The following is a 10,612-nucleotide window of genomic DNA, read 5'->3' as shown; positions in this document are numbered from 1 at the left end:
ATTAGCTACTCCACTTAGGCCCACTGTTGGGTGATAGCCTATTATAACGCCACTCTCTCCCGATGAGTCCAAGCATCACTGGCAGCAGCGGCAGGAGTTTCTCTCGGAGTTTCACGTTGCTGTGTTGCTTTAGCTGATGCTTCAATTAGCCTAAGTATAAATGTAAAACTGTTGGCGGTTGAAGACTTTTTGCTGGTCACACAAAGTTTACAACAGACGACAATGTTCTTTGCATCTTAGACTGTGACACAGTAATGGCAATAACTGCCAACAGCTATCGAAAATACCTCTCTCCCTGTTCTCCAGCTGTCCTTTAGCTTCTTGGCTGTTTAACAGCTGACTTCAACAACATAAGGTCCGGTGCCGCTGAGCTGATGCGCGGTCACGCATTCACGTCAGGGATGGTGCGTTCAGTAGCGCACCGTTACTTGGATTAGTAACTGTAATAATACAACTGTTTTCGAAATAGTAATCCGTTACATTACTCTTTACTGGGAAAAGTAATTTTGCAGTAGGCCTATTACTGCCCAACACGTTACGTACCACTGATGCGCGAGCGCGCCTGTGGTATACACTGCACAGGTGTGGAATGGGCAGCTGAGCGTAAACGAACATCCTTGATACTTTACACACGTCAACCTAGATCCTTTCCATTTCACTAGGCCAGGTCCTTGAGGCCTCAGAGGAGGTGAAGTTCTGGACTTCAAACCTGATGTTACTCCAACCTTAACCCCGTTCTCTCAAATGACTGAGCTTTAAAACCTCTGAAAATAAAACGGCAACATCAGATCATTATAAAACAGAAGTCGACAAATGGCAGTTTAGAGAGCGTCTTTAATTGCAAGAATACCAACATTTCACAACATGATTTCCATTCCAGAGGTGCAGACAGACAAACGTTGCAGAAGAATTGTTGGAGATGCAGTTTTTTTTTTTTTCTTTTTTCATGCAAAAGAGTGATCCTTTTAATTTTGAGCTGTTATTCTTAAGTAATAACAACACGTTCCTCTCACTTCCCAGCAGTGTGAGCCAAAAGCCACCCCTGAGCACAGCCTGTGAGGGGTTTATATCATCCTGACACAGAGAGCTTGCATCTCTATAGAACTGATCATTTGATACATCTACTCAATACATGGCCACATATTAACGCCACATGTCTATATGAAGCCCAATCAGCCAGAGTACAGTGTACATATGTTACAGTGAGGTACCTCCCTACCTCCTGAATCTGCCTTTGGTTTGTAACAACCTCAGCAACTCCTCACTCAGCAAGCTGTGCTCTGAGAATACAGTGTGTGCTGTGAGTAATAAACTACCCCACAACCTCATTTAAACTTTATCTTGAATATTAACATAAACACTGATAGTTATAAATGTAAAAATCAATGCATGTCCAGAAAGAAGAAGCCAACCACCCTGCCCAGTAGAATTCAGATGCATTTAAGGCCTTAGTGTGTATTGGCAGTCTGTGCACTTACTAAATGAGCATGAGCACGGTCTTTCCAAAATTTCCAAGCGTCAGCGTCACATCAGTGTTTCAATGAAACACACAAATGCAGTGGTTTATAATGTCTAGGCTAAAGTGTTGTTTTTCATCTCAGTGCAAAATTAAGAAATTTCAGCACAGTCACAATCAAATGCCTTCAGTATGCGTCAATGAGTCTCCAATGGTGTTACTTGAAATCTGCCTCCAATTTTGTTTCCACATGAAATGTGTGGGTATCAAATTATTAAGCCAAAAAGCGGAATCACGAGTACTAACTGCAGCTAAATCGAGAGAATACATTTCAGCATATAAACCTTCATAATAAACTGAGGCGAGAGCATAATAAACATGAAGCACTTTCATTATTAACCGTTATAAAAACTTCTGCATAAAATACAATTCTATAGATTGAGATATTACTTTGGTCCCCTTCCAGTAATCGGTCTTCATTTATGTATACTTTTTTTTGTTTTCTCTTTACTTCAATTAGAAAAATAGATCCTAAACCAGGACTATTATAATTGGAATGTTTCCTTATAAAAAATATCATTTTCTCTTTAATTTTTCCCAGAGAATGAAAAATTAAGCAAAACAAAAATTTGGCCCAAACATAACGTGTGTGTGTGTTTGTCAGCATGGTGATTGTCTGATTTTACCGGCGTCTGTGTGTGTGTGTGTAAGAAAGTGTGTTAAGAATGCATAGATTGTCAGTGTTGGAGATCAGACGGTCGCAGGGCTAAACTTGGAGGAATCAGCTAAATCCCTGCCGCTAGTTTCGATAACATTCTTATGTTTGTGTTCCTCTCCGGTCAGTAGGTACAGTAATGTGTGCTCATATGTGAATGTGGGTCTGTCTATCAATGATGCAGTTCTAAGGAGTCGAGTGGAACTGTGGCTGTTCATTCAGGCTTGGGCTCAGAGGTCTCACTCTTGGGCTCATTCTCCTCGTCGCTTTCGATGCCAGCGCGGGAAACAGCGCGGCGCACGGTGAAGGGGAGGTCACCACGCCTAAAAGAGAAAAAAATAACTGATCAATAATTTCTACCTACATTTATATGCAGCAGGAGTGGGCGATAATTCTAATTGGTATTATGATCATATCATTTTATAAAACTTCTGTTGCCCAAATGAATGATGCAAAGCAATTCAAACTCAAACCACAGAACAAGTTGTGTGTGTGTCAAGGATTACAAGGATTCACCTCAGTCACCTTCCTGAATAAATAACACCCATTTCAAATGAACAGTCATTTACCGTCTGCTACCGTCATATGTGTAGAACAAGTGATCAAAATGAAAGCTTCTGGGACACTACAGTCCCTTTCCCTCACCTGAGCTTGTTCTTGAGGGTGGTGACTTCACGGTTCATGGCGTCTGCCGACTCGGTGGCATCTTCCAGCTCCCTCTGCAGTTTTCTTCGGTTGGCGTTGGCTCTCTGAGCCTCTTCCTCAGCCTCCTCCAGCTGACGCTTCAGCTGCTTCATGCGAGAGTTCAACTTGTCGGCCTATAATTTGACAAATGAAGTTAACATTACGTTGATCGTACTCGGGAACGCCAGAACAGGGCGACCGAAACAACAAATGTAAAGCTCCTGTGACGATCAGCTTGACAATGGTGATGGAAAACCTCTGACCTGGTCCTTGTGCTGCTCTGTGTTGCGTCTCTCGTCTTCCACCTGCAGGATGACTTCCTTCAGTTTCTTCTCTGTGCGTCTCACAAGCTTGGTGGCACCCTGCCTCTCCCTGAGTCAAGAGCACACCATCAGTCAGACCAAAAACAATGTCACATACCGTTGGCTGGTGTAACCTGGAAGTATTTAGGGCTTCTTAAGTAAAAGTAGCAATACTGGAAGATAAAAATTCTCCATTACAAAGCACTGCAACAAAGACTTATTTGGACATTAATAGAACTCAGTATCTATGAGAACCAACGCTTCTACACAAGTGTGGATATAATGTTGTGTAAATGTGCAGTCTTGATTCAGTTGTCTCATTTCTGTGGTTGAGGCTTTTACCTGGTCTCTATGTCCAGCTGTTCCTCCAGCTGAGCAATCTTTGCCTCCAGGGCGGCCATGTTGGCCTTGTACTTGGACTTGACTGTGCCCTCCAGCTCCTGCAGCTTCAGTTTCAGCTCCTTGTTCTGACGCTCCATCTGGGCACGAGCCCCTTCCACACGCTGAGAGCTACTGCGCTCTGCTGTCAGCTCCACATTCATCTGGTCAGTCTAAAAAACAATTCATTCATTTTAAAAAGTTGCACTACATTTAATAACTTAAAATCAAACCATTTTTATACCACTAATGGAAATGAATCAATGTCTCAGCTGGAATTACACTGCTGGGTATTCAAAAAGTCTTGAATCACTTGAACTGACATATATGGGCTAACAACTCTCAACAGGCATGTTAACACTATAATGAGCCGCTCTTATCTCCACTGACCTGCAGCATTGCTTTCTTCAGCCTGTCGTTGACCAGCTCCGTGTTGCACTGCTCCTCCTCCAGCTCTTCCTCCAGCTGAGCAATACGAGCCTCCAGCCGTCTCCTCTCCTCTGCAACCTGAGCACTGAGAGAAAGATTGATAAGAAACGGATGAGAGATTTAAGGGAACAAAAAAAAAAAAAAAAAAAAAAAAAAAAAAAAGACAGAAGAAATACGGAATACAGAAGAGGTCAAAACCAGATGACCTACAAAACAATATTACTGCAGTTTGAAAGATGCCTTACTTCTTGCTGGCCTGGCTGTTAATCTCATCCTGCAGTTCGTCTCTCTCCTGCTGGGCCTGTCTCTTTACTCGCTCTGCTGCTGCCAACTCCTGCACAGGGATGAATGAGGAAAGAGCAATAAGTGTGAGGCAGAGGCAGGAGGGAAAAGAACAAAGTTTACGGAGGCGTGCATGCCGACCTCCTGCATCTGGAGCATGTCAGCCTCCATGCCCTTCAGCTTCTTCTCCGACTCCTTGCTCTGAGCGAGGATCTCCTCTCTGGACATGCGAGTATCATCCAGCTCGCGGATAAGATCTTTCATCTGGGCCTGCAGAGTCAGAGGAGTCAAACTGAGTCAGAGGAAACTAGGAAAAAAAACAAACCCTTCCATGGTTTGAAATTTGAGTTGAGTTGATGTGGACTTGGCATTTTTTGTTGTATTGGCGAGATTTCAACAAGCAACTCACTTGAAGCTTCTTCAGCTGTTTCAGGGCCTCGTCTCGGTTCTTGTTGGCCAAGTCGATACCTGCCTCCAGCTCCTTCAGGTCCAGCTCCAGCTTCTTGCGCCCAGCCACGGCTGCAGAACGCTGCTTCCTCTCATCCTCCAGCTCCATCTCCATCTCCCGCACCTAAAGGATGCAAATTCGATTTCAGCCGTCCCATTTCAAACGTCTCACTAACCAGAACCAAGAAACCGCACCTGCATGCTTACACCAACAAAGCAGTATTAATGTCCATGCCCTTTGAAACAATAATTATTTTAATAAAAGATAGTAAAGTTATCATTGGAGTTCAAATTAGTAAGTGAAATCTACCTACATCAGGTCTACTGCTGCAGATATTTAAGAAGCACCACTGTGTAAGATGTTTCTTATTTTATTTAGGAATATGGCAGCAGCCCGTTCATTTTCATGGCTCATTTTCTAACGACTGTTAACATGGAAAACAGGCAGTGACTTATGTCTATCTCTAAGTTAACATACACATAAAATGTTGGTTTAGTCTATATACATTAGTACCTGTTTGACCAGTGACCTCTTCTTCTCCTCGCCCATTTCATCACGTCCTGCCAGGTCTCTCTCATACTGGGCCTTCATGGCCTGCATGTTGACCTCCAGACGCAGCTTGGCGTCCTCTGTGGCCTGCAGCTCGTCCTCCAGCTCCTCCAGCTGAGTCTTCATCTCCTCCAGCTGCTGCTCCATCGCACGTTTAGCCTTCTCCAGCTCGTGGACCTGATGGGAGCAGGGAAGAGGATTTTGCGATGAGAACTGTACGAACAGACCACGCAGGCACAAACGTACCTCTGAACACAAATCGTCCATACTTACATTCTTGCCAACATCATCCTTAGAGGATACAAGGTCCTCCATTTCAGCTCGCAGCAGTTTGTTGTTGCGGTCCAGTTCTTCCTTGATGTCCATCAGAGTGTCCAGCTCACGGGTTAAAGCCAGTGCCCGGGTCTCCTTCTCACGGGCCTCAGCTTCAGCTCGGTCCCGCTCCTCTGCATAGCGGGCAGATATGGTCTTCTCCTCTGCCAGCATCTAGAGAAAAAGATGATGGTGTCAAATCTTAATGCTAAAATTTCAAGTTTATAAAAAGGTGATTCCTTCCATCTTTGACCTATAACATTTACTCACACACACACACTATCTCACCTGGTCAAACTTCTTCTGCTTCTTCTCCAGGTTGGAGACGATCTGTCGGAGGTGGTCCTGGTCTACCAGCAGGTCGTCCAACTCCTGCTGGAGACGCGTCTTGGTTTTGTCCAACTTGTCAAAGGCAGCACATTTCTCTTCCAGGCGCTGGCTTGACGCCTCCAGGTCCCTTTGAAGTCTCTTCTTTCCCTCTTCAGCAGACTCCAGACAACCTGCATCCTGCTCGACCTTCTTCTTCATTTCAAGAAGCTATAAGAAAAAAGAGGCGGTGTGACTCAAACATTCAACGCGGTGAGGAAGATGTGTCCTTCATAAAATATCCCAGATGGTGATATTTCAAATGTTAAGTGAATCAGTTGTTTGTTCAACAGAAAATGTCAATAGTTGCAGAAAGTTCTCAGCTACTCGTCTGAAAGTTATCAGGCGGTCTGACAGGGTTCTTGCAGTCAAATTCAATGCTTTAAGACAACAGATATAATTTAAGACCCTGAAAGTGTCAAAACAATTTCTTTGATAGAACAGAACAATATAAACTACTAAAATAAGAGAAATGAGTAACATTATAAAGAAAGGTAGCAAGGAAGCGATGCCAGGCAGGACTTAACATTCACTTTCCGGCCTAGCTGTTACAGGTGCACCGCTGACTGGTAAACATGGATAATCCATGAAAGTAAACAAATCACTGTCAAAAAGGAAGTTATTATAGTCTGTAGTTTTAGATATTTTTTTTAATCCATTAAACTCACATCTTACCATCTTGCAACCACGACTGCCGACGCAGCCAGACGTGAACGTCTGTAGGTAACGTAAACGTAACAAAACTGTCTGAACCCTGTCTGAGGGACAGGTTTGTGTGTTTTTTTTCTTACCTGAGCCTGTACTGTTTGAAGCTGCTTCTCTACATTTCTCTTGGCTTCTTCTTCCTCCTCCAGCTGTTCCCTCAGGCTGTTGTGTTCGTCCTCCAGCTGCCGCAGACGTGTGCTGTGTGCCAATTTCTGGCGTGTCTCTTCCTGGAGTAGTTCCTGTTGTAAACATGTAAAGCTGAATTACATGTAGCAGACCAACTGATCATTTTATATAATCAAATATTTGAAAATCTAAAGCATTCGGAATTACTGATCTAGAAACATTTTTAAAACTTCACTGTGCAGTGTGATGTACGTGATTTACGTGCAGACTTTGACACCAGATTATTTTGTCTGCTGAAAAAGGGGAAAGTGTCTCTGTGCTCACCTTAAATCGTGTACACGTGAGCAGGATTTTGTGATAACTTTGGATACCAATGGTGGTCTAATATTCAAATTACACAAGTGTGATGGGGAAACCGCCACTGCATAAAAAAACTGAACAACTGTCTTTAATTAGTTTTTCCTCGATAAGAGCATTTAACGACTAGCATGGGATATTTTCACAGGACTGATTTGAATTATAAATTAAAGAAAAGTTAATTAATCCCTCTCATCCGACTGTTATACCATAAATGGCCCAGTAAAATTTGACAAGACTCAAGCAGATAATACAGTGCACCTTACATGAATCTTTGAGGACACAGATGAGGCCTCATCTAACTTTAACCATTTTTTAGGCTGCAATCCATTAGTTATGCTTTGTTTTTGATTGCCATTGAAGCGCGGCAGACAGGGGATGCGTCCTTTGACCACGACTGATCAAAGTGGGGTACAGTAGCCCTCAAATGTATGGAAGTGGAAATTGGTTTCAAGGATGCCCAGATAGAGTTTCAGCAAAGTTTCAGTTTGGCTTATTATTAGTCAGTTCAAGCATTTTTGATCAGATCTTAGCAAGGACAAATTGATTTTAATTAATCCTTCATATCTCTGGTTCAAGTGGACATGCCCTGTATGTGCTGAACACTTCTGAAGGGATGGAAAGTTTTGTTTAGTTTTACACCACATTAGGGTCATCTCTGAGCATACAGGAAGTCTGCGTACCTGAACATCCTGCAGCTGGGACTCCACAGCAGAGCAGTCTTTTGTTGCCTTGATGGACTTGCTCTCCACTTCGGTCAGCGTGGTGCTTACATTATCCAGTTCAGCCTGTGGACAAAGGACAACAAGTGAACCACTGAACAGAAACAACACATCATCTACTTACTGTTTATTTTGTATGTGCAGAGTCAGTTAATAAAGACTAAGCTTTTGCATTTAGCAATGTTATCGCATATAAGTCATCATGTACGGACCACAGATTAGGAGCACAAACAGAAAGCAGTATCAATGTAATAGTTGTAGCTGCAAACAGCCAACAAAAGTTCTGTCATATTAATGACAAAGTGTTTCAAAGCGTTGTACCTGCACTTTTGCCAGTTTCTCAGCCAGCTCCAGCCTCTGGCGCTCACTCTCTGAATGTTTGAGCTGCAGCTCCTGGACCTGGGCTTCAGCCTTCTTCCTGCGATGTTCGGACTCTCCCTTACCCTGCATCAGCGTCTGCAGCTCAATGGTTAGCTCGTTCCTCTCCGACTCCAGAGCCTGCTTGGCCTTCTCCATGGACACTTTGTTCTGAAGGGAAGGACAAACATTAATGGTGTGTGCAGTCAAAAAACAAATGTGCATTAAGGAGAAATCAAACAAGTTGGATAGGATTTACAAAATTACCCTCTTAGCCTGCTCCAGCTGCTCATTGAGTTCGTCAAAGGCCTGGCCATGTTTCTGTCTCATCTCAACCAGCTGCTGTTCATGGACTTTGGCTTCTTCATCCAGAGTCTTTTTAAGCTGAGCCACCTCTGTCTCACGCTTTGACCTGAGCAGGGAGAGCAGGGGTTAATCTGCTTGCGTCAAGATGCACAAAGTAATGACAGTCTTGGTTTAACCCATTGTAACCGTCCCTAAACAAATGTCTCTACCTTAGTTCTTGTTGAGCGGCAGTGGAGTCAAGAGTGTCCTCTAGCTCAGTTTTGAGGGCCTCCAGCTCTTCTCCCAGGTCCCTGCGGTGTTTCTCTGCCTTGGCGCGGGCCTGCCTCTCCAGATCCAAATCCTCCTGCAGTTCAGAGAGCTGAGCCTCCAACTCACGGATCTTTTTCTGGGCCAGGTTCTTCTGTGCTGCCTCTTCCTCAATCCTTAAAGGAAGAATAGGTCAGCAAAAATGAGTAAATTGAGCAGAGGGTTGGGGAATCTGTATCTAACCATCATCCCGCTGTAGTCAGTCAATCTGATTAAAACAAACAATACTACTAATGACTGATGAGTATAGTGCAACAATGGCAAACAATAACTGAAAACTATGACATGTAGAGTCCTGTACAGACCTGGCCAGAGCTGCCTGGAGCTCTTCCTCCTTCTTGGCTAGTTGGGCACGGAGTTCAGCAATCTGGGCCTGCAGCTCAGCAATTTGGTCGTGTATCTCATTGAAGTCACCATCCAGCTTGCGTCGGTTCTTTTCCAGTTCCTGGCGCAGCTTCTCCTCCCTGCGCAGGCGGTCTGACAGACAAAAAGAACAAGTACAAGATTATATGGAGGGGAAAAGAAGATGCTGAAAGTCGGAAACCGAAATAACACTGTGCTGTTTAGGACCATTGTGGTCTATATTGGTGGTATATATTATCACGTAAGTGACTTGTGTTTTCTTCCTACCCTCCAGGTCTGTGATCATAGCCTCATGTTTGGTCTTGAGTTTCTGCAGGCTCTTGGATTTCTCCTCCTCCTCCGCCAAGTTGGTGGTGAACTCAGAAATCCTCTCCTCCAGCAACTTCTTCTCCTGTATTCACAAGCAGCGTAAACAGTAAGCATCTCCAGAGACAGCACAAGTTCATTTATTACGTTTGTCACTTTCAGAGTTAGTAGAAAGAGTTTAAAATCGAGCACAGTGGTAGCCACTAGCTCCATCACGATTGTCTCAGTACACTACTCCAAACTGACTAATCTCAATGATTGTTTTTAAGTTCTTTGCATCCTAACCTTGTTTAGTTTGTTGTTCTGGTCATCAAGAACCATAACATCCTCTTCGATCTTCTTCAGCTTGGCCTCAAAGGTGACCTTCTCCAGCTGGAGCTTCTGTCTGGCCGCTTCCTCCTCATCCAGCTGCTGCTCTAAGTCCTGTGTGCAGATAAATGACGGGAGGGTTATCAAGGCAAATCAAGCTAAGTATTCTTTGTATACAGTGCATGCATATTTAAATTGGTGGGTGTATAGGATGAGTGAACTTTTACTACTTACTGCAATATTTTGCTGCATCTTCTTTTTCTCTGACAAGAGCTGGGAGGCACGCTCTTCCTCCTCCTCCACACGGGCCTCCAGGTCATGGAGGATCTCCTCCAGCTCCTGCTTCTTGGCAGCCAGACGGGCTCTCATCTCCTCAGCCTCGGCACAGAGTTCTGTTTCTGCCTGAAGCTGCTCCTGCAAGGCCACCTTCTCAGCACTTAGCTGCACGCAAGAGCAAAAAGATGACATTAAGAGACTGCACAGTTAACTAAATCAAGGATAACCAGTTCTTCCAAACAAAGCATCCTCTTCCATCATCCATCAGTTATTATGATATGGAAGGGCAGGGTGTTTGTTCTACATATCATGTCCTGATGTGGAACAGAAAATGAGCCCGAGACTTGTTGTTTCTAAAAGTTTACCTGCTGCTGTTTTTCCTCCATGTCCCGGAGCTGCTGCTCAGCATACAAATGCTTCTCCTTCACTTTCATCAGCTCTTCATCCTTGGCCAGCATCTCCTCCTCCTGTCTGCTGACTTGCAGTAGAGGCTTCACCTGAGGACAAAATGGTGGAAATAAGCGGAGTTAGAAAAGACAAAACAGAAGCACAGGCAAA

The 10,612-nt window shown here is 44.0% G+C and overlaps 1 protein-coding gene across 2 annotated transcripts in view; it reads right to left on the bottom strand.

The window, feature by feature from the left end:
* Positions 1–814: 814 nt before the first annotated feature.
* LOC123984955 (myosin-9-like) overlaps positions 815–10,612 on the bottom strand; it is a 34,525-nt gene continuing 24,727 nt past the window's right edge. For both annotated transcript variants that reach the window (XM_046072240.1, XM_046072249.1), the window contains 21 exons: positions 10,420–10,551; positions 10,013–10,219; positions 9,755–9,892; positions 9,431–9,554; positions 9,106–9,277; positions 8,704–8,916; positions 8,456–8,600; positions 8,153–8,359; positions 7,793–7,897; positions 6,713–6,865; positions 5,844–6,092; positions 5,517–5,729; positions 5,208–5,420; positions 4,656–4,817; positions 4,388–4,516; positions 4,210–4,298; positions 3,926–4,049; positions 3,500–3,708; positions 3,119–3,227; positions 2,817–2,989; positions 815–2,494 (listed from right to left, as the gene is read on the bottom strand). In XM_046072240.1, coding sequence (XP_045928196.1) covers positions 2,386–2,494; positions 2,817–2,989; positions 3,119–3,227; positions 3,500–3,708; positions 3,926–4,049; positions 4,210–4,298; positions 4,388–4,516; positions 4,656–4,817; positions 5,208–5,420; positions 5,517–5,729; positions 5,844–6,092; positions 6,713–6,865; positions 7,793–7,897; positions 8,153–8,359; positions 8,456–8,600; positions 8,704–8,916; positions 9,106–9,277; positions 9,431–9,554; positions 9,755–9,892; positions 10,013–10,219; positions 10,420–10,551 — 3,375 coding nt within the window. In that variant the 3' untranslated portion in view covers positions 815–2,385. The remainder of the gene's footprint in view (positions 2,495–2,816; positions 2,990–3,118; positions 3,228–3,499; positions 3,709–3,925; positions 4,050–4,209; positions 4,299–4,387; positions 4,517–4,655; positions 4,818–5,207; positions 5,421–5,516; positions 5,730–5,843; positions 6,093–6,712; positions 6,866–7,792; positions 7,898–8,152; positions 8,360–8,455; positions 8,601–8,703; positions 8,917–9,105; positions 9,278–9,430; positions 9,555–9,754; positions 9,893–10,012; positions 10,220–10,419; positions 10,552–10,612) is intronic.

This window comes from Micropterus dolomieu, linkage group LG02, assembly GCF_021292245.1.
Source record: "Micropterus dolomieu isolate WLL.071019.BEF.003 ecotype Adirondacks linkage group LG02, ASM2129224v1, whole genome shotgun sequence".
Lineage (NCBI taxonomy): Eukaryota > Metazoa > Chordata > Actinopteri > Centrarchiformes > Centrarchidae > Micropterus > Micropterus dolomieu.
The sequence above is the reverse complement of the archived record's forward strand: the minus strand, read 5'-3'. Positions and strand labels throughout refer to the sequence as shown.